The sequence below is a fragment of the Berghia stephanieae genome, chromosome 3 (genome assembly GCF_034508935.2).
Source record: "Berghia stephanieae isolate SIO BIC M18660-M18661 chromosome 3, UCSD_Bste_1.3, whole genome shotgun sequence".
NCBI classification, from domain to species: Eukaryota; Metazoa; Mollusca; class Gastropoda; order Nudibranchia; family Aeolidiidae; genus Berghia; species Berghia stephanieae.
In genome coordinates, this window is record NC_088362.1 from 83,669,752 (window position 1) to 83,694,590 (window position 24,839).

The window sequence follows — 24,839 nt, forward strand, 5'->3', positions numbered from 1 at the left end:
TTATAATATATATAATCATCTATATTATCTCTGTGCATTCATGTAAATTAATTAGACTGCTTTGCACAATATTCATGTCTTCTATATTTGAACAACTGTCAGAATGTATTATACTTGGAGTGAACTTTATGCTGAGACTTCGATTTATAGTAAAAATTCATGAAGACTAGGATCTTAAATATACTGACGAAAAGGTGAAAGTGAAACGGCTTTGGATTAAAACAGTACAAACAATGGACGTTTCTCATTCAAACCCTTCGTCAGTAACACAATAAACAAAGGAACATTGACAACAAATCAAACAATCGTAATTATTTTTAAAAATTTTATTTAAAACATGTTTATCTAACTCAAAGTTAATAAATTATTCATAAAACCGTTATGAGATAGTTGGTCACAATTTAGACTTAAAACTCAAGTTTTCTGCATCTTGATCATACAGACTTAACATTGTTTTCAGACAGTTTTTCATACAATGACATTAAAAATAAGAAATTATAGTGATTTTTGCCACTTTTACCAATCACGAAAGCCAAAGGAATACATATCTATATCGAGGGTGTTTGTATGAGTAGAAAAACTTTTTTTTTTAGATAATATTAAAGTTCAATTCCTAGTGACCAACAGAAGCGAACAACAATCACGTTATTTGGTGGGAATAGTCGTGTGACCTAACCACATATGACAAGAGTTATTGTAGAATTGTTTTTCTTTTATTTTTCTTTAAAGTCACCTCTTTCACATTTGCACGGTTAGAGTCAGACAGTCTCAATATGTTTTTGTGTAATTGCCAAATATGCATCCAATTTTCTTATATTACTTACTGTGGTGTGGTTTGATGCTTGATGTGTGGCATCAAAGTCAACACAGGAAGGCAACAACAAACCAGATTAAACACATCAACGGACAGTGACAACACAGATACCCTGGTTATGACCAAGTCCCTTGATGAGTCAGCTATAAACGGCCGTGGGATAAATTACATGAAAGTTAATGGAATCCATGGTACAAATTCCTGTAGATTTAGATCTGCTGTGGTTGAACCTTTTATGGGAAATCTGGTTTTTCTAGAAGTTGTTTAGGAAACTAGAAAAGATGAATTTCAAAGGTTTTATAAATTTTTTTAATGGACTAAATGTAGTGAGTCTAATTGATCCAATGATGTCTTAGAATAGGTTATTAACTTGAAATGAATTAAAAAGTAAAAAAAAAAAGAAAAGTATAAACGTAAACGCATGAGATAAAAAAGCATGCCATCAAAAAAAAAAAGAAAAAAGAAAATAACATTCTTTTTATAATTTATTGATATTTTTGATATTCAAATGATTTTGCTGTCCTTTTTTTATTGGTTAATTGAAAGTTTTAATATCAAGTTATTAAGTTACTGTATTTAAGAAATGATTTAATGATAAAACTACAAGTTTTTATCCTTTTTTTTACTCATATAAAGAGTCTCCTAATTTTCTTGCAGTTACATAATTCTCTTCCTTACACTAAAATGAGTACTTACAAATCATTGCTTTGAATTTTTATGTATAAAACCACTTTGCAGATTCTTTTGTATATTGGAATAAATTCATACATTTCAATTTCATACTTGGTCTTTGATTTCAGCCCTGAATAATTATCTCCCATGAGAAAGATATTGAATGAAACCCTTTCTTCTTTCATCTATTGTACATTTATTCTTTACTCTGCTTTTGGAATCATCTTACAATCATACATATTGTTTCCTGTTCCATTCTTTTTCATATCTCATAACGGGTTATCTATTAAATGTGTTTCCAATCATTGGATATCTATGTCTGGTTCTGTGGCTCGGCAGTACAATGTCAAGTCTTGTCATTGAAAAATCAAGTAATGTTAAGCGTGGTCAGTGGCTGGATGGATAACAGTGATTGTGGAAAATTTTGGTCTCGATGGTTTGTCCTTGGGTAAAGCACTTTTGCACATTACTCATTCGGCTGATGTGCGAATGAGTACCTGTCTGTCGGCAGTGACAGATATTGAAAGAGTGTTAGTACAAAACGAATGCCTAACAGGCGACAGGTACTATATGAAATGGAAATATGGTTATATATGGCCTGCTGGGAGAATAAAGGAAACATTGTGAAGGCCATTGAGCAAGGTAAAACCATGGACATGTGCAATGTAAATGTTCATATTTATTTATTTTATTTATGTATAATATGATTATGTATTATATAACCTTGGTAACTTGTATTTTAATGTCAGTGTGCTCTGAGGCTAGATTTAGAGTACCTTACTAAAACACAGTATGTTTGATTTTGGAATTTATAGATTGATGTTATGGTTTGACCATTTCTGTGTGTTGATGTAGAGTAGCATATTAAAAGTGATGTACAAAAATGAATATAACATCTTTTTAAAAGTACAAAATACGAAACACAGAATGTTTTGGGCTCAAAGGTTCTTCTTCAGACAATAACAGAAAAAAAAAACAGTTAAAATGTTAATAAAGTTAATTTAACATGATATAATTGTTTTTGTTATTCAAGTTAAAAAAGATTTGACTCTCTTTGGCAAGCCATAAAACCGTCACTTTATAATGAGTGAGCCCTTTCATAATCGGTCTGTCTTTTACAAGCTAGTAACACCATAGTTTGTGTTTCATTTTATATCTAATAATTTGGACTTGCTATTTTAAAAAGAACATCAATAGTGATGAAAATAGTCAGAATTGTTTTATTGTTGATTCTCCAGTGTATTCAGGAACTTTTACCTTTGTACTTTTTAGTCAAAATATGAAAAAGGTTTTATGAAACAGTGTCAGAGAACGCAGAAAGAAAAATACAAGAAACTATCAAGTGAGAAATTCAGCCAACCTCAACTGGATCATCCCAAAAACAATCATTGGGTTTTTTTTCTTGTATTTTTTCATCGGGTTTGTCTGACACTGATTCGTATACATAAACCTTTTACACCAGTACCTGCTCCTTGATTTATTACTTTGATATCATTTAGTCATTTTATTCTAACTCTTTAAGATAGAAAATGTTTGGATTATCATTGTGAAACGTGGTGTATTTAAAGACCGAGTTAAATATTTGCCATTAATTATTACACATAACATAGAGGCATAACATCTGCAACTTGATTCGAATTGTAGCACAAAGTGAATGTCAGATGGTGTTTTTAAGTTATCTGCTGTTCCATTTAATATCATATCAATGATAATAAGTTACTAACAGATCTATCATTATAACATCGCCTTTATGTTAAGGCTCCGGGTTTTGTTATTTTTAGATCACAAAGTGACTGAACATGTGGCAAAACAACATTAGTCCAGTGATAATAGTGAGATGGTGGATTGAAAGATATTTATTTCAGTTTGCTGTGATTTCTGATACGATTAGATCCTGAACCTCTCACTCACCCCCTGAACCTCTCACTCACCCCCTGAACCTCTCACTCACCCCACAGAAATGTTGATTGGATAATAATGAGTTAGTTTAATCCAATGATGACGCTAGAAGACTTCTTGTAGGTCAATTCATATTTCAAGATGTGGGGATATTCTGTTTATAACTTTGTGGTCTTGTGTGTGACACTCGGCTTCTGAATAGTAAGCGTTTACTTCAAGTCCCTAACTTGCAGGCCAAAGTTGAGTCCTTGATAAAGGCTTTCTACTTGCATTATGTCACCATACTCGGGTGTAGAATGAGTACCAGACCTGTTGTTTTGGGACTTTGAGCACATTTAATGGATATTGTGCAATGTGAAAGCTCACATTACCCTTTCATTTCCAATTTAAAATTCATCATCTTTACAATATTTTTTTTTCTAACAATTGCTCAGATAAATATGTGAGCGGCAATTTAGAGGGTCAAAGGTCATTAGTTCACCGTGACTCACCCAGGGGTTTGTACACAGACGACTTAGCAGATGACTCCGATACTGCCACTGATATTCTTCTTGCACAGGAAAGTGGACCAAGAGGTAAAATTTTACTTCTTTTTTTTTTTTAATATACATTTCATGTTAAGAAATATTTCTGTTTTTATTCCAAAATTGTGGCTCACTGCATCAATCTGGTATTATGTCGAAATGGAGTAGACCAGAAAATTTGGGGGTAAAATCAAAATTGCCAGAATTATGAGATTGAATTTTTTTTTTAAAGGTTTTAGAGACAAAGCGTATTCAATGAAAGTATTCATTTCAAATGAAATTAATAAAAAAGTAGTCCTTTATTGCCATTAGGCCCAGAAAGCTGAAGTTTATCCTGGTTTCTATAGCATGAAATAGACAATATCAATTACTTGCTATCCTTTGGGAAAAAGATGCAAGTATATCACAAAGTACTTCCTGCAGATCTAACCAACCAGTTACATACCCAAGCACTGCTGGGTGGACAGGGAGGAGAGAGGATTGAAATTGGTCCCTTTACATGCGAAGTGAGTGCTCTACCATCTGAGCTATTGGGAGCCCCAATATTTGTTTTTTTATTTTTCATATAAACGAAGTTTAAAATTAAATTTTAAGCACCAGAATATTTTTAAAGAGTATTACAAGCATTTTGATTACTTTTCACTCTAACAGAGACATCTCACATAAGGGTCAACTCCCCAGATGAGTCATTGTCGTCACTCAGTGATGGAGAAAATGGAGATTCCAACCGTCTTCGAAGGCGATCCAAATCTGTGGAATTTAGAAGAAGTAAGCCTGGAAATGATTTTGTTTTTTGATGGCATTGAATAAGATTATTTGTTTTTTATAAAAATAGACTATAACAGGATTCTCTCAAGGCTTTGGATATATTAAATGAGTTATTTTTAGCAACACACATTTGCGGGTGAGTGTTAATGTGCAGTAAAAATGAATTTGAGAATCCATGCTATATAAGAAAACCTTTATTCTACCAATCAGAGTAAGATTTTTAGTTATTCTGTAACCAATTAATTATTTAAGACTTTATTTTGCAATGGATTCAAAATTATATATAGTGATTATTTTAGAAAATATTTGCTTCATCAGCAAAACATATTAGAAAGCCTCAACCACTTGGAATTCCCTATTTTTATGTTGGCTTTGTATTTACATGCACCAAAAGATTATTCAGCTGGCCCATCAGCTGTCTTATTAATTCCTGGTTAAGTCAATAAATGAGCAACAATATTATGCAATCGTTGGAAAACAAGTGGTATTCAATGGGTTCATTATTCAACGACAATGTTTTTACAAAGAAACTATAGAGTTTTCCAAATAAATATTTACACTGCACAATACAAGAAGGTTTGATGAAATATGAATTCTTCAATGTTTAGTTGAACTGTGCATGATTAAGGTTTGTATTAATTTTAATGGTGGCACATGATAATGATGTGTAGAGGCGCTCATATTTTAATGTTAACATTTTATTGTAGTTTGATGCTTTTGAGCCTATGTCCATATATTTGCCGGTCTGAAATCCCAAAACATCAAAACAATAATGGGCTTAATTTAACGTTGTTGTAATCGACACTATTTTGCATTGGTTTGAGAGTATTGCCATTAAAACAATGAGCCCCATAACAATTTGGGTTATCAGACCTGCTAATAAATCCTTGGCTAAGGCACTTTGCACACATAACCTCATTCAACTCAGGTGTGAATGATTACCTGGCTTAGTACAAAAAGGATGACAAACAGGCGACTGGTTCTGTATGAAATGGAAATATGGTTCCATATGGCCTGCTGGAGGAATGAAGGAAAAGTCCTTAACTGCATTGAGCATGATTAATCCATGGAAAAGCACCGTAGAAATGTTCATATGTTGTTGAATAAATTGTGTACCATACATTATTCTAACTGGCAAGTTGGCTCATATTCTTCAGGTCAGGAAGGCAGTTCAACACGATTGCTTAGGAGTGGCTCAGCTACCCGACCTTTGAACACTCTGGACTCATCAAGAAATAGCAGTGGTCTACGAAGTGTGCTCCCAGCACCTTTGGTTACACAGCACAACAAGAGCAGCCTCAATAACAGCTCATCTTCCCTCCTCAATAGGTAATTTTATTTTTATATTTAGGGGTCCTGATAGCTTAGCTTAGCGACTTTCCGTCGCCTTGGAAAAATCAGTTGGAAAGAAAAGAAAACAAATCAAGAAGTCTGTGATATCCTTGATATCAGACCGACCCTAATGAAAGTAATAAAAACAAGAAAACTAAGGTATTTTGGACACCTAAGACGCCATCAAACTGTCAACAAGGACATTCTTGAGGGTAGAGTTGAGGGGAAAAGAGGAAGAGGCAAGCCAGCAAGAACTTGGATAGATGATGTGAGGACATGGACAGGATTGTCGGCAGCCGAATGCAGTCAGCAAGCCGACAACAGGGAAGATTGGCGTGTCATTTCAAGTCGACCTCAACCCATGAGATGACACTGGAAGAAGAAGATAGCTTAGCGTTAGAGCACCTACTTCACAAACAAACGAATTGGGATAGATCCCTGGTGAAGATCAGATTTTGTCTTTCCTCCCTGTTCACCCACCAGTAATTTGGTAGCTGGATCTGTTAGACCTGGTGGACACTTTACCTTGCATCCTGTCCAGAGGGTAGCAATTGTTATTGTCATTTAATTTCACCCAGAACATTTGGTTACACAGCACAACCAGAGCAACATGTAACAGCTCGTCTTTCCTCCTCAATAAGTTGGGGGTTTTTTTCTATGTCTATATACTTTGATATGAATGCAACGTACGCATTGTATAAGAGGTCACTATTGCTGATATTATTATATTTGCTGTTACTGTTTGTTGTTATTGTCATTAAACTTGTGTTAAAATTATTTCACTGAGAGGAATCAATTTAGTTTATTTTAACAGGAACAATAACAAAATAATGAAATAATAAAAGGTTTATGTTTCAATTTGTTTTCTCTTGATCTTCACGATTTGGTCTCTATTTTACCCTGGCATAATACTGGAATGAGGTGACGTGTCACAGTTTTGGTTTATGTCAATTGTTGTTGTCGTATATATTCTTTCCTGTTAAGAGAAAATTGAAATTTTTGATTGGTAAGTTATTTCAAATGGTATCCATTACATTGGAATCTTAATAAATCCAACACCATTGAACCAGAAAAATTTGTTGACTTTAGGCAAGGTTGACTTTATCCTTTATCAACAGAACACGTTTAGATGAAGAGCTGAAAATTTGAAGCCAACAAGGGATGTTGACTTTAAGCTGAAGCTTCCCTATATAGAGTGTTGAGTTTATGCGAATTCCACTGTTTTCAAATGCAAAAAGTATGACTGGGCATATTTTTTCCTCTTAGTCTTCATACGTCTGGTGGGGTCCAGATAGCTCAGTGGTGAAATCGAGATTGTCTCTGTCAGAAAAAAATATTGCCATATTTCTCAAGAGGCGAAATGTTACATCCTACTTGTTAAGTGTTGTTGTTGGCTAGGAACCACTTGTAAAACGCTTGTTGCATGTTTAGTGGTTATTGCGCTGTGTACATGCTCAAGTGTTTTGTTCAAATTAATATTTCTGATTGTATTTTCAATTTTCACATTCTAATACATCCTGATATAATACAGTTTTTAGATAGAAGATCACATATTTATTTATCTTTTTTTTTTTTTTAAATTCATTCTTTCAGCACCCTGACTCACGGCATGCGTCCTTTTGCCCCATGCAACCCCAGTGACGTCCGGTCAGGTGATGTGGTCAAGTTTTCAAGAGTGGGAGGCAAACTCACCCAAGGGGTGGTCAAATATGTGGGCCACTTGCCTGGAAGGAGCGATGCTTATCTCGGCGTGGAGCTCGACAAAGATGGTAAGGGTTAATGTTGCCTTCTTTAAATGTTTGTTCAAGAGCATTAATAATTAGTGGTATTAGTAGCTCCGCATCTTGCCAGAAAAGTCAAGCCATGCTTTGGTTGTCAGTTGTTGGATTGGTGACAATGATCATTTTAAAAGAAATTCTATTGCCCGCCCAGTGTTGTGTCCTTGGTAAGGTGCTTTACACACATTACCCCACTCAAATGAGATGTGTGTAAGTACCTTGATATAGATAATATAAGAAATATTGTATGAGTGTTAATAAAAAAAAAACAGGAGGCCTAACAGTTACGGTATCCAACTCGTATTGTTTGGAATGGAAATATTGTTCCAGTGGCCTGCAGGAGAAATAACTTATTGAATATATTAACGAAAGAGTGAAAATGGAAAGGCTTCGTATGGGAACAAAACAGACAATGGACGTTTCGGGTACAAACCCTTTGTCAGCACAACAATACACAATTAAACGTGGAAAACAAATAAAATATAATGAAAAATAACTTGTATCGTCTGTACTCAATGGTGGTTGCAGTATGAATGAAATGTTAGCGTGGCGTGGGTAGAGGATAGGGTGCCCCAGGGGGTGATCTAATTGATAAGCAAAGGTCAGCGTCAGGGAACAGAACTTTCCAGACTATATGGAAGATAAAGACATATTGGAGTAGTAGTAGTAGTAGAAGTAGTAGTAGTAGTAGAAGTAGTAGTAGTAGTAGTGTAGTAGTAGTAGTAGTAGTAGTAGTAGTAGTAGTAGTAGTAGTAGTAGTAGTAGTAGTAGTAGTAGTAGTAGTAGTAGTAGTAGTAGTAGTAGTAGTAGTAGTAGTAGTAGTAGTAGTAGTAGTAGTAGTAGTAGTAGTAGTAGTAGTAGTAGTAGTAGTAGTAGTAGTAGTAGTAGTATAGTAGTAGTAGTAGTAGTAGTAGTAGTAGTAAGTAGTAGTATAGTAGTAGTAGTAGTAGTAGTAGTAAGTAGTAGTAGTAGTAGTAGTAGTAGTAGTAGTAGTAGTAGTAGTAGTAGTAGTGTAGTATGTTGTTAGTGTAGTAGTAGTAGTAGTATAGTAGTAGTAGTAGTAGTAGTAGTAGTAGTAGTAGTAGTAGTAGTAGTAGTAGTAAGAGTAGTAGTAGTAGCAGTAGTAGTAGTAGTAGTAGTAGTAGTAGTAGTAGTAGTAGTAGTAGTAGTAATAGAAAGTTGTAGTGAAACAGTAGGGGGCGGTGGAGGGGACGAGGTGAAAAGGTCACGGGGGGGGGTTTGTTGGATGAGCGAAGGTCGAATCTTCGCGAAGGAAATACGGGTGGCGATGCGATAGTAAAGTGGAATACACCGATAAATATGCACATTGAGAATGGTAGAGCCATGGAAATGTACTATAAAAAATTATCATATTTATTTATTTAATCATATGGCATTGATTATCAAGGCGTGTTGATGCCAATACTTAAGAATTTTAATAGTCTAGCAATTTTGAGCTTTGTCATTGTTTGAATGGGTGACATCAATTGATTTTCCATTTGCCCCTTGTTATGTATTTACATTACCTCAATCAACTCATTGTCTGATTGACTATCCATTTATTATTGACTTAATTCCTATGTGATTTCATAAGTAAGAGGCCAACTGGAATCAACTGACCACTCTTCTTGATCTTGTACCAACCTGTTGCAATTTCCAGTTGTTAACCCAGTCCAGCTCTTGGTGTTGTCTAGCCATACATGCTCTATTGGGACGACTTATTGGCCTCTGGCCTCTACTTTTACTTCGATGATGGTTGTACAGATGCTATTATGCCATTATTTTTTTGTGGCCACAGTATTTCATTTTCCTGATATTTATTGTTTTCATTAATTCTGGGCACAGAATGAGCATATTGCAAACTGACTCATTAGTATTTTTTTTTCAGCTTATTCTACCTATGCTTTGAAAAAAAAAATACAACTCCACACTTCATATAAATGTGTTCGTCTTTTCAGTTTTTTATTTAGTCTGAGCCATACAAGAGTGTAGAATTGACATAACATAATATTTTCATATTCTGATCCCTTTATAGACAATGTATGAATTTGAGGTACAATGAAGGATAAATGACAATGTACCTAAATGACAGGAAATGTTTGTTATACTTTCTAAAATACTTCTTTTGATATTAGTTCAATGACAAACTATACTAGAAGTGATGCAGTGTAAAGAGTGGGGAACCAAAATTAAAATAACAGCTTTAATTGTTCAACATTTATTACATCAGCAAACATAGTTTTTGGCTTTTCACTGATTTTTCTTTTTTCCATTTCTATCTCCAGAGGGAAAGCATGATGGAACATTTGAAGGTATCCGTTACTTCAAATGGTAAGTTTCTCTCTTTAAAAAAAAAAAGAAGAAATTAGTCCTTCAGAGCCATTAGGCCCATGGAGCCAGAGTTTATCCCGGTTTCTATAGCGTGAAATGGACAATCGCATGTGCTTGCTATCCTTTGGATAGGAGACTAGTCGATTGCAATGTACTTTCCACCAGATCTAACAGACCCAGCTACCCATTCACTGCTGGGTAGACAGGGGGATCCGAAAAAAAATCTCAACTGCACCCGGGATTGATCTCGGTCCCTTTGTTTGTGAAGCGAGTGCTTTACCAACTGAGCTGTCAGGACATCTCATGTAGCTTTACAACATTGTTTTTTGTTTGTTTGGTTTATTTTTTATTTTTTATTTTTTTATTTTCCAGAAAATTATTATTATAACACACCCTTTTCTCTATGCTCCTATCAAAACACGGGTCAAATAAAAAAGTGATATCTGACTGATTCATGATATGGTATGCACGTAAATAATATAATATGATGTAATATTCCATTCAATTTACCATTTTGTAAGCTTTGACTGTCTTATATATGAGGTGGTATAGTAAAATTTCCAACAAACTGAGACTGAGAGAGAGAGAGAGAGAGAGAGAGAGAGAGAGAGAGAGAGAGAGAGAGAGATAGTAGAGACCGAGAGAGATAGTAGAGACCGAGAGAGAGAGAGAAAGAGTAAATTTGTAAGGTGAGAGAGACCTTTTAATGTGTTTAGTCATGCTAATTTTTTTGTTAATTGATTGCTATGCGTGTGATTTTTTATTTACCTTTATTTTTGTTAGCTAATAATTATTATTTTTCATAATTCATTTGTTAATGGCAACAATATTTGTAAATTTCCAGAAATTGATAAATAAATCTTATATCTTATCTTTTCCTATCTTATCTTATCTTATCTAACATAGCTTATTGCTTTAAAGGAAACAGGTATTTGCAAAAGTTATTTGAATTTTAAAGAAAAAAAATCACTTTCAAATATTTCCTATGTTTGACTTTTTTCTCACTCTTTCTTCTCCAGTAAACCAAACAAAGGTGTGTTTGTTGCTTTCAACAAGATTGTTATGGCCTGGGCACCATGAGACAAGTTATGTGTCGTCTTGGATTTGGAGATATTGTTGATTAAGATGTGTCTGTTTAAACTCGTTGTGATACTAAGCTGTTAGAAGCTGTGGTGGACTGTGAATTGTAATGTACAAAAAAATGACTATAATAGCTTCAAAACAGAACAAAATACAGTCACGTCTCTCCAATCCGAACACCTCCATTCCCAACATTTTGTCCGGATTATAGAGACATCGGGATAGTGAAAACTGTTTGTAAAGTGTACAAATAAAGAAAAATAAAATTCGCCCCCAAGCATCTTGTCTGGATAATGGAGACATCCGGATTGTGGAGCTCCAGATTAGAGAAATGTGACTGTACTGAACTTATAAAATGTTGGGCTCAAAATCCTTCTTCATCCAATAAAAAAAACAGAAAAAAAAAACAGTTAAAATGTTAATAAATTATGATTCAGGCTCAAAGTATTTGCATTTTAATCGTTTTTGTTATTGGCTGAAGAAGGGTTTTGAAACTAAAACATTTCATGTTTGCTTTCTTTTTTTTTTTTGGTACTTTTATAAGGCTGTTATGTTCAGTTTATGTACATCCTATTTTTGTTCCACAAAAATATACATACATTGTTTACTAGTACTTATAAATGTTATTTTTGTTTTTGTATTGATGTTACATTGTTTCCTGGATTTTAAACCTTAAAATTCAAGTTGATATAAAATGTTTTAAGAAAAAGTCTCTTTGAATTCATTAATTGTATAAGGTATATAATATTTAGACCAAATAATTATCCATGAATTATATTTACATTATTTGATGTTAATTTGATGCTAGCTAGTTGATGATGAAGTTGGTTTTATTTGTTTGGATATAGAATTCCTTGAAATATTATCTATTATTTAATATAATAAATTCCTTTATTCATCCCCAAGAGGAAATATGCCTACAGGGTCTATTCCAAGGGAAGACTGGAATAACCCATGCATCAGCCGCAGTGCAGCACTGCAAAGTGAGCTACGGCAAGGTGACCTGCTTTTAGCCACAAAGCGTGATGGGGAGTCAAATTTAGTACCTCTCGGATATGTTAAGGTGGTGCCATATGTATTATTCTAAATTCATCCCACCACCATTAAGCATTTTAAAAAAAAATTATTTGGAATTTTTATAGAATATCAAGATAGAAAAGATATTATCATTTCATCTCATATCAAATCATATCAATACATTTTGAACAGATAGACCATATTCTTTTAAATGCTCCTCAAGACAATTCTGAACTTGTGACAAAATATTCTTAAACATCTGTGGTCAGTAACATCATAATGATTTATTATAGAGATGTGCCGTACAAGCATGCTGTTAAAGAAATAATAAAAGATGTTTTATGTTTTAGTCAGTGTCATAAATGGATAATACATTTGATCAAATTATGTGACCCATCCACTCAATACGTATAATGTCGGGTGATTTTTTTCTTGCTGAATATTGAATTTATGGTCAAAAATATGGAAATTTGATTTAGGTTGTATTTTGTATCAAGGAGAGGGATATAGCTTCTTTGCTTGGAGTCTTCTGGCCTCCCGTGGTGGACAGGAGGTCACTGTGTTTTCTAACCCCCTATATCTCTTTTCTGAGTTGTTTTCTGTCTCTATTTTGGAATGGGATCACTTGGTTTTGTCCTGACCCTTGCGGGAGTCCTTGGCTGAGAGGGAAACAGTAAATTGTGTAGTATGTTTTTGTAGATACTTTTGTTTCTTGGAAATCATCTCTCTGTTGTGATGTTTTTTTTTGTTTGACATAATATGTTAATGGTTTCTAAACATTTGAGTGTGTTCATCTTTGCGGGATCCTGTGCTTATGTCTGGATGAGCTATTAGGTGATGTCAGATTAATTACATTTATAGTATGCTCTTGGAATCTACTTCTGTTCCCTATTTGAAACTATTCCTGATTGTCTTATTTTTTTATTAGGTGCTTTAATTGGACTTTTAGAACTTTTTACTGTCCAATTTTCTTCCTTTTTCCTGGCGATGATATGGCCTAAATGTGGTGCAAGTGACGTAAAAACTTTAAAAACAAACAAACAACTTCAAAGTCACCTTTCATCATCTGCTGATTCTATCCGACATTATACCATATTGAGCTGAATGGTGACGTTTAATGTATCAGTTATAGTTCCACTACTGTTAGATTAATTATTCCGTCCATTAGTCAAATGAACTATATAATATTATAAAATGTTATACATAAAAACTGTGATGGCATTCCAAATTTTGTTTTATAAGTAATTTTTTTTTTTAGAATAAAATTTTCATATATTTTTATTACGCCATTTTTCTTTTGTGATTTTATATTTTAATTTTATCTGAATGTACCGAAGTGCTGTTATATATAATTCTACAATTTTCATTTATTGAAGTCATAGAAAGTGACTATTTTACTAGGATTTTAATATCAACAGTGTTGTAAATATTTTACAAGAATTAATTATCAATTGTCTTTACAGTAATTAATTTTTTGATTACTTAATTCTTACTTTTAATGTATGCCTCCTTTCATTCTGTGATATCCTAGCTACACATCCATTGCTTTTTTTTTAACTTTTAAGGTTTCTAAAATAAACGGAAATTTCCACGGGTCTTCATGAAGAAAGATTTTACGTTTTTCTTGAAGTATTTTCACCAAAAATAAAAAAATAAATAATCCAACAAAGTAGCTATATTTCAGTAAAATGTGAAGACTTCATGTGTACTTTAATGCATTCAATTGAAGTGTGTGCACATCTTAAATTTGATTTGTATTTTAATGGTACCCCATTATAATGTATGTGCTCGTCATTTAAAGTTCACAGTTTATTAAATTACCCTGTAAAAGGGAATATTTTTAAATTCTTACAAAATCGAAAGACATCAATTTTGGTAATTGAAGTTGAAAGAACAATAATCGAAAGCCATTAACTTTGATAAGTTGAAGTTGAAAGAACAATAATCAAAGACATCAATTTTTATAAATTAAAGTTGAAAGAACAATAATCGAAACACTTTGATTTTGATGAGTTGAAGTTGAAAGAAAAATGTTAAAATAATTAGACATTATTACAAAATTTATTCGATATTTTTTTTTGTTTGTTTGTTTTTTCTTTGGACAGATAATTAAATGAAAAATATTTTTTTATTCTTAATTCAAATTGCCTTTTTTAATCTCTATTTATTGATCTCTATGGGTGACCCACCATATCAATCCGGTGTTATGTCGGATTTAAATAGAATCAGAAGATTGAATTTACAATGAGAGAGATGAGAATTATTAAATTGGTTCCTTTTTTTTAATGCTCAAAAACAAATAAAACATAAAAAAAAGAAAGAAACATTCGGATCAATGTAGGTCTTTGCAGGGGCGGTTCTAGCCTATTTACAGTGGTGGGGCAAAGATGATTCGGTCATATATATATATAATATATATATATATATATATATATATATATATATATATATATATATTATATATATATATATATATATATATATATATATATATATATATATATATATATATTTTATTTTTTTTTTTTTTTATTTTTTTTTTTTTTTTTAATTTTTTTTTTTTATTTTTATTTTTTTTTTTTTTTATTTTTAAAAATTTTTTTTTAATTATTTTTTAAAAAATCTATTTATTTATATATTTATTTTTTATTTATTTATTTATTTTTCAAAGTTATCTTTTTATTTTTTAAAAAGTTATTTATTTATTTATTTATTTATTTTTTAATTAATTTTTTTAAAATTATTATTTTTTTTCACCTTTAAAAAATAATATTTCAACCACAAATAATCACATTCACAATGAAATGACAATACCAGTAGATTTTAATTATTCCAAACGTAATCAAAAATGAATCACGAAAGAGAATACAACTAAAAAATAAAGCGACGAGACATAATGCGACAACACCTTGACAATACAAGTCCATTTCGTTCACTCGAAATATTAAAGATTTGCTTTAATCCCTCAACGGCGAGATTAATATTTCTGTTACATTACTGGTTTTCAGTAGTATGTAGTAACCTCAAAGTTTTAATCGAGCAGCAACAACAGCGATATGACTCGAGTTTCATTCAGAGCTCAAATTGCATTTCACTGCTGTCTTGATGATTAGAATGATTGTGGCGGTGGTGGTAGTGGTTGGAATAGTGGTAGCGGTGGTGGTGGTGGTGGTGGTGGAGGAGGATGTAATTATGGTAGTGGTTTTGGTGGTGCTGTTGGTTAGAAAGATAGTTGTGGAGACGATGGCGGAAATGTTATGATGATGCTGATATTGTTTTTATTGTTATTGTAGTACTTGTTGTTAATATTGTTGTTGTTGTTGTTAATGATGAAGATGATGATGATGATGATAATGATGATTATGATGACAACGACGATGTCGTCGACAATGATAGTTACCATACGATATTACAAAGTTTATTCAATCTTAGGTTTCGACAATAAATCATACAATTTGATGACCACATACATTGAAGTGGAAAAAAAATGGTAAATGGAACCCAACAATAAACTGATACCATTAATAACCACACAAAAAAAAATAGAACAATAGTAATACCACCAATACGTACAATAATAATAATAATAATAATAATAATAATAATAATAATAATAATAATAATAATAATATATAATAATAATAATAATAATAAAAAAATAACAATAATAAAATAATAATAATAATAATAATAATAATAATAATAATAATAATATAATAATAATAATAATGATAATAATAATAATAATAACAATAATAATATTACCATCATCATTACTACCACCACCATCATTACCACTACCACCACCGCTACCACTATCACTACCACCATCACCATCATTATTACGTTTCCAATCATTTTTTCTTTTCATTTGATATCTATCAAAACAGACGAAATTCCGGTCATTTTTTTTAAAGGGTAGTTAAAATATCTACGATTTTATTAGCCCTGAAAACTACGATTTTTATTTTCCTATTTCAAGTAGGCAGGTCTGCTATGACAAGTATCAGTATCAGTTCCATAGTCAAAATAAGACAAACAAAAACAAAGTTTATTTAATCTTAGGCTTTCGCCAATACTTCATACAATACAATTAAGACAAAATAATGATACCAATCTCTCCTCATGCATTCGTTAGACTATAACAATAACGACCGTGTTATCTTTACTCCTTACCCAACCAACCCCGAGCTTCCCGCCTCTTCATCGCGAACTATCTTATTCTTATGTATGTGTTAGCTTCAGGACGGGCAAGTTCGGAATCTGCCCACCCTTCCGTATTTCCTCTATAACTTAGTTAGAATTCAATTCTCTCCTTTCTCAGAAGAGTATTTCTCGTATACTAATTCATTGTTGAGAAAACCAAAATGGTGGTTGTATTTTATATATTTATTCAGTCGTGACTTTTGAATAAAAATGTTTTGTTTTCTTAGACGGAATACAATAGAAAATTACATTGTTTTGCAAAATTATTTTGTCTGGCAATAAAAATACAGCGGTTATTACTTTAAGAATTAAAAAAAAAGAACTAACAAATTAATTTGTTAAAAAACAAAACAAAAGAAAAAAACCCCAAAACAACAACAACAACAAAAAACAAATAAGAAAACAATTTAAATAAATGAGTTTTGAGAAGCACTAAAGAAAACGAGAAAAAAAGAAAGTTTAAATGGATAAACAAATATATAAAAACAACACAAATTAATACTAAATTGATATAAAATTAGTAAATAAATAAATTTAATTCAATACTGGAACCCTCCCAAAGTCATTACATCAATGGTACCAGCACAAGTAAGGCAATAAATAAGAAAAAGTTCGTTTGCCAAAATCTCTATTTAGTTTTCACTGGTTAATAAGGTGGGCTCATTTGGATTAGCCCGACCTAGTACTAGAGAGGCCAGACAGCAAAATCACCGTCAGGCGACGTGACGATGAGATGACGATGTGGGCGGAGTGGAGTGGTTGGGGGGGGGGGGGGGGGGTGATTAAAAAGAACAGGAGCGTATCCTGGTTTGTGCATTACGGGATGCATGGTGATTCGCAATCTATCAAAAATACACACAAATTGATTTCAGTACGAAGTATAAAGTTTAAGTAGTAACTTTTGAAATTATCTAATTTAAATTTGATTATTTCAGACCTGGTAATACAGCATATAACTTGAAAAAACAGGCTGGTATTTGCCCACCCTGCCCATTATTACCAGCTGTCCTTGGGTCTTTGTTGTGAGTTTAATTTTATTAGTTAGATTTAAATATAGATTATAAGGCAATGTATTAATACCGACATAATGCCCTTGTAAGATGATTGGTCACATTTTTAAACACTAGTACCATAGTGCCTTTTAAACACTAATTTTATCATATCTAATTTAACTTGATTAGGCCTTTCTTGTGAGAAATGGAAAAGTACTTATTCCTTACTAATGATTTGTCTCATTCATTTCCTTGGTGTAACTTTTTCTTGATTTAACAATTCTAACCCAATTTCTACCAATGAGTGTAGCGACAGTAATAAACTTCTAGACACAATAAACGTGTCGTGTTGTTTTTATTTATATATATTATCTTTTTATTTAAAAGTTTAAATTCTATTAAAAAATATTTCCTTTTTTTTTGTATTTGTAATTGTCCATGTCGTAGGTTTTGTTGGTTCTACTACAAACTTTGACGATTATAATGATAATGCTGCTGCTGGTGATGGTGATGATGGTGGTGGTGACGACATTGATGATAGTGATGATAATGACGATGATGATGGTGATGGTGGTGGTGGTGGTGGTGGTGGTGATGATGATGATGATGATGATGATGATGATGATGATAACGATGATGATGGTTATGATCTATGGTGGGCAGAGAGTTCACTTGCTGTGTATTCTATCCGCCATATTTGTTTTCCCTTTCCATGTTGCTCTCTGTCTTTGCTCTGGATTGCTCGTTTTTTTTTTCCTGGCCCAGGCGGGGACCTTTACCTGAGAGGGAACCGGTCGACTATATAGTTCATTTTTTCGGTGAGATGATATATCTTTCCTTGTAAATCATCTCTCTGTTATGTACTGTCGTGTTTTAATGTTTAATATATTGTACTTTGTAAACATTTAACTGTCCTTCATAGCGGGGTAATTTGCTTGTGTCTGGATAGGACTTATAGGTAATGTCAAAATAGCCACATTGATGGATTGATCGTGAAATTCCCTGTTCTATATTTGACCCCGTCCCGTTTGTCTGACTTATCCTTTGGTGCTTTTAACTTCAAATCTACAACTTTTCTTCTATCATCTTCCTTTTCACTGGCGCTGAAATGACCTAATTGTGTCTCAAGCGCCGTAAAACCCTTAAAAACAAAAACAAACATGATGCTGGTGATTGTAATGATAATATTTACTATGATGGTGATGATGACAATTATGTCACAATAGTCAAGCAATGTTAAACGTGATCAATGCGGGATGGGTGACAGTGATCGTGGAATTCTAGTCCCGAGGTATTGTCCCTTGGTAAGGCACTTTACACAGATTACCCGACTCGAATCAGGTAGAGAGGATATTGTAAGAGAGGCAGTACGCCTGTATAAAGGACGCCTAACAGGCGACTGGAACTGTATGAAATGGAAATATGGTTCCACTAGGCCTGCTGGAGGAATAAATGAAACATTGTAAAGTGAGCATGATTAATCCGGGGAAATGCTCTACATAATGGTTCATATTTATATTTTTTTAGTTATTTCCTTTTTCACTCCTTATATTATTGCAAATTGTATGGACTCATTGGTGTAACGGAACTACTCTCAAACCAAAACAAAATATTCTTTATTACAATAACGATAAATCAAGCCCACCATTGCTTTCCGTTATCAAATCTGCAAACATGCGTACACAAGATGGGTAGATTAATTCTTTGAACGAATCATGACCACTTCCTGCATAAATCAGAAGGTAGATAAGCCTCCAAATTCGACCTACCGCCTCAAAAAGGACATCATTTCTACAAATTAGGGAGCGGGTACTGGTATAAGATAGGATATCCAAAAAGATGTGAAAGAAACAGTGTCAGACAAAACAGAAAAAAAGAAGAATAAACTGTCCCAATTAAATAAATAAATAAAATCAGCATGTCCCGACTGGCAGGGTTGTTTTTAAAAAGCTTATTCAAGTAAAACTTTTCTGGCCAGACAAAAAAAAAAAACGTGAAAATTTACAAAACGCATTATCCACTGAATGTGCTCAAAGCTTTACAAGGGGTTTTAAGGCCTTAGAAAGATTGAATATGTGGGATGCGGTATAAGGTCTGTAGGTGTTACTGCAATTTTTTCGACTGTTAATGGCCCGAGTACAATGAGACAATATTTAAATAGTTTTCTCCAAGGACTCAACTTTGCGTCGCTCACAGTGTGACCGAGTATTGAAGAAAATGATTTTTAAAATAGCAAAATACTTTGGTTTTGTGTCTGGTCGAAGAAGAGTTTTGAGCCCAAAATATTCCGTGTTTAGTAAGTATTCTTTCCCATCTTTTTAAAAGCTGTAATTTATTTTTGTGCAATACATCTTTTAGTCTACAGCTTCTAGAAGCTTAGTATACACCGGAGGAAGAATTTTATTCCGGGTTCTATAGCTTCTGTTTTGATAGGGCGCTTCTCCGGGGGGATAACTTTGCGTGACCGGGACTCGAACGGACCAAAGGTCTATATTAAACCGGCTTCACTTTGCACAATTTTTTATTTCGATCGCAATTGGATTCAATAGTCTGATGTCACGTCGCCCACCAACGGCGGCCATCCTGGTTCTAAACAAAGAAAATCTGTACTTTTTATTCTTCAGGCTGGCTAGAACTTTTCATATGTCTTGTGATCAGAATGTGTAAAAGTCAAAACATGATCAGTTTATAATGTGTTTTTTTTCTCTGGATACGCTTTTATGCTCGTTGGAGAAATATTTCATAAGGGCGTCCGCCATTGTTCGATAGTTTTGAGCCAGCTACTAAGTTACCATGCGTCACTACGAGGGAAGTGACGTTACGACTGTGACTGTTGAAGCGTATTAACAGTTAGATTTTTGACCAATCAAAACACTGGATTTATTACACACACTGAAGCCTACTCGGACAATCATAGCCGGTTGTTTACAAACAATAGAATGAATGAATTCGACGTTTCTCTGTTCTTTGTTAATGCTTTTAGACCACCAGTTGGATGCTTAGTTCAGGGGCATTGTAGGTTACACATAGTTTTGTGTATTGGTACACGTAATCGAGCTCTTACTTACCAACTTTGGCCTTTTTGCCCCTCCATGAGCATAGGCCATCTACGAAAGTCCTCCACTTTTTCTGTCACGTTATTGATAGTATTACCTGCGTAGTTGGCTTAGGTTAGTAATCACTGCCAACCCCCCCCCCCCCCCCCCCCCCCACACACACACACATACCCCTTAGTAATAACGGTTAGTACTGTTCAAAGAGGCGTCATTATGACATCTCCACTACAAGTCTATTGCAAACGATTCCGCCAGATCCAACAAACCCAGCTATCCAATTAATAATGGATAGAAAGAAAGAAAGGGAGGGGGTGGGTGGGGTGGGGGGGGGGTCAATCGGGAAACAAAACAAAGTTGATTGCACATGGGATTAAGACCTTTGTGAAGCAAGTGCTCTAAAAATAAATTATTTTCCTTTTCCTGGTGTCTCGGAGATATAGTGCTATATACGTTTTCAGCATCATTATTACTATTATTTATTAATCCCCAAGGGGAAATTTGTCTTTTGGGTCTATTCCAAGGGAAGACTGGAATAACCCAGGCAACAGCCGTAGTTCAGAGACGCAAAGTGAGCAAGGCCACACAGCCTGGCGGATAGTCGATTTCAGTACCTTTCGGGTACGAAGCAAAGACAAAATACCGCTGAGCCACGCTGCTCCTATTTATAATATTAACATTATAATGATGGTCTCTGAAGTCTCGATTTTCACGATCGGCAGCAGCCTCTTATGGTTCTCACACTACTATGTTATGACGACCGACCCAATCAGCAAAGTCCGGTCCGCACTCGTGCACCGTCGCGAACCTGCCCGGTAGCATCGTCACAACACACCGTTCAACTAGATGCTCTGCCGTTTCGGCGGATCAAAACTCTGGAGTCTACATGATTGGGAGCTTATCATGTTTTATTTAATTTTCGCCAGATCAGACCTCTGATGACGTGAAAATCGGGACTTCAGAGGTTTAATCCGCCGACCATAGATATCTAAGGTATGAAGTAGAAAATGTACATCGAACATTATGTTTTTATTGTTGAAAGATGCTTATTGATTTAATAATACATCTTGCACGAAAGAGCGACGCCATCATAAGAGAGGACATAATCAAGTTTTCGACCTTGACACACGAAATACTACATCTTGACTTTAAGGATGAATCTGTGATTGATGATTCTGTGCACGGAAAATGGAGTCGTTGATCGTCTTCTTGGAATATAAATTATAAATGGCGCTCTGCCAACTGAGCTATCAGAAACCATGAATCAAGTGAGGTAGATTTGATATTATGTGACCTACGCCCTCAAAACGATATTATACGCCGGAATGGTTTAGAAGCTAAAAAATGAAATTAAGTCAAATATGGGACTTGAATAAAGTATTGGGAACGAAATATACATCACTCAGCTCTTTGTTATTGTATATAGACAGCCATTTTAATGAGCAGTTCCCATTAAATTATGTAAATCAGACTAGACACGTTTAAGGTTACACATGACATAGTTTTGTGTGTTGGTACGTTTTATCCGGCTGGGAGGATGTTGTGAGTAGTTTACCTAAATGAATAGCATCCATAGTCTCTGATAACGCTAAAAAAACAAAACTATTTTTATTTTTTTTTTTACATGTGCCGTTTTGAGGCGATAGATCACTTAATGTGTGTAGGTCTACATGAAGAGACTGATTGATTGATTGGTACCAGTACCAAACATAGTAACGCTAAGTATGTAGTGTTGTTGTTGAGAAGATTTGGGAGAGGGGTGTGCGTGTGTAGAAGGAGCTATTGGCCGGCACTGCCGTAGTTGGTGGGGATTGGGGATCAATAAGGCAATACCTGAACCGAAAAGCCCTCAGCTGTCACGAGAATTGGACACTCCTAGAGGTGCGAGGGTGTGGAGGTATGTGTGTGTGTGTGTGTGTGTGTATACTTGTGTTTGTGTTTGTGTGTGGAGGTGTGAGGGTATGTGGATAGTTATGTGTTTGTTTACGTACGTGTGTGTTTGTTTGTTTGTTTGCGTGTGGAGGGAGGGGTAGGGGGTTCCAGATGTCAGAGGGTATGTGGCTGTGCGTGTAAATGTGTGTGTGCGTGTGTGTGTGTCTGTGTGTGTGTTTGTATGGCTGAATGTGTGTGTTTGGCTGTTTGTTTGTGAGGGGGGAGGTTTGACGATATGTTGCTGTGTGTTTGTGTGTGTGTCTGTGTTTTTGTGTTAGGAGGGGGTAAAAAGGGGAGGGGGGGAATTTGCCGAGAGGTGTGAGGGTATGTCATGTGTCTGTGTGTGGCTCTGAAGGGTAGGGGGGAGGTTTGTATAAGGAGCTTATAGTAGTAGAAACTAATCAATCAATCAGTGTCCTTTCGAACTCTACTTAATGATGATGTAATATTAATAATAATAATAATAATAATAATAATAATAATAATAATAATAATAATAATAATAATAATAATAATAATAATATAATAATAATGATGATGAGGATCATGATGATGAAGATGATGATGATGATGATGATGATGATGATGATGATGACGTCGACGACGACGACGACGACGATGATGATGATGATGATAATGATGATGATGATGATGATGATGATGATGATGATGATGGAATCAATAATAATAATAATAATAATAATAATAATAATAATAATAATAATAATAATAATAATAATAATAATAATAATAATAATAATAATAATAATGATAACAATGATAATAATGATGATGATGATGATGATGATGATGATGATGATGATGATGAAGATGATGATGATGATGATGATGATGATGATGATGATGAAAATAATAATAATAGTAATGGATATAGCAGGAGTTTTTGGGATGTGATAGGTGTATGTGACTTGTATAAACGTCACTGGTTTGATGTTTTTATTATTCTTATCATTTACTCGCATCGCATGGTTTACACAGAGTAAAACAATACTGTCTTAATCAGTGGTCTGGGTACTGTTTACTAATCATATTATAATATTATCTGTCCTACATTATGTGGAATATCAGAGTATCCAGCAAGGTTTAACTAAGGTATCATGACGCCACATTTTGATGTTTTACATAATTAAATAAATATGACATTTATATAGAGCATTTCACGCCACAATGTTTAATTGTACGACAATTCACGTTCTCCCCGGCCAGGCGGAGTTGCCGTACAAGTAAGGTCGCGGGTTCGAGCCCCGATCGCCGCCGCGTCATTTTTATTCTCTATTCTTCCCTACTTACTTCATTTCTTGTTGTTAATATATTTTCAGTCATCCAGTTATAGTCGCCTGTTAAGCGTCCTTTTTATGCTAACTCTCTTACAATATACGTGACTGCCTATAGTCAGGTATTCATTCACGTCTGAGTCGAGTGAGGTAATGTGTCTTAAGTGCCTTGTCAAGGATACAACGTCGGAACTGGAATCTCCCACACTTACTGCCACCCACCCGGCTACTGATCACGCGTAACACCGTTTGACTTTTGTGACATGACGAGAAAACGTACCTCTGACCCCTTTCAACCACTGATATATAAAAAATGTTTAAATGTTTTATGAATGAATAATTTCTCTAAAAGAAATTAAAACTAAAATTTGATATTTCTGGTCAGTTTAGCGATAGAGGCCATTTCGGCATCTGATACAACTTGACCATTGACATTATACATGATGGGGGCACATGGGTCCCACATATTATGACTTTGTGGTCAACTGGGTAAGACACTCGCCTTCGGACCGGTAGGAAGATGATGATGATGATGATGATGATGATGATGATGATGATGATGATGATGATGATGATGATGATGATGTTAATAATAATAATAATAATAATAATAATAATAATAATAATAATAATAATAACAATGATAATGATGATGATGATGATGATGATGATGATGATGATGATGATGATGAGGTAATAATAATAATAATAATAATAATAATAATAATAATAATAATAATAATAATAATAATAATAATAATAATAATGATAATAATAATAATAATAACAATGATAATGATGATGATGATGATGATGATGATGATGATGATGATGATGATGATGATGATGGTAATAATAATAGTAATACTACTACTACTACTACTACTACTACTACTACTACTACTACTACTACTACTACTACTAATAATAATAATAATAATAATAATAATAATAATAACAATGATAATGATGATGATGATGATGATGATGATGATGATGATGATGATGATGATGATGATGATGATGATGATGATGGTAATAATAATAATAATAATAATAATAATAATAATAATAATAATAATAATAATAATAATAATAAATAATAATAACAATGATAATGGTGATGATGATGATGATGATGATGAT

At 33.7% G+C, this 24,839-nt stretch overlaps 1 protein-coding gene across 9 annotated transcripts in view; it reads left to right on the forward strand.

The window, feature by feature from the left end:
- The window catches only part of LOC144968638 (uncharacterized), a 63,550-nt gene extending 49,678 nt beyond the window's left edge, over positions 1–13,872 (forward strand). For 5 of the 9 annotated variants that reach the window (XM_078907174.1, XM_078907176.1, XM_078907175.1 and 2 more), the window contains 6 exons: positions 3,820–3,960; positions 4,561–4,677; positions 5,835–6,006; positions 7,603–7,778; positions 10,073–10,118; positions 11,138–13,872. In XM_078907174.1, the coding sequence (XP_078763300.1) occupies positions 3,820–3,960; positions 4,561–4,677; positions 5,835–6,006; positions 7,603–7,778; positions 10,073–10,118; positions 11,138–11,198 (713 nt within the window). In that variant the 3' untranslated portion in view covers positions 11,199–13,872. Of the gene's footprint in view, positions 1–861; positions 1,006–3,819; positions 3,961–4,560; positions 4,678–5,834; positions 6,007–7,602; positions 7,779–10,072; positions 10,119–11,137 lie in introns of all 9 variants that reach the window. The other 4 variants (XM_078907170.1, XM_078907173.1, XM_078907171.1 and 1 more) reach the window with 1 other exon arrangement.
- Positions 13,873–24,839: the final 10,967 nt, after the last annotated feature.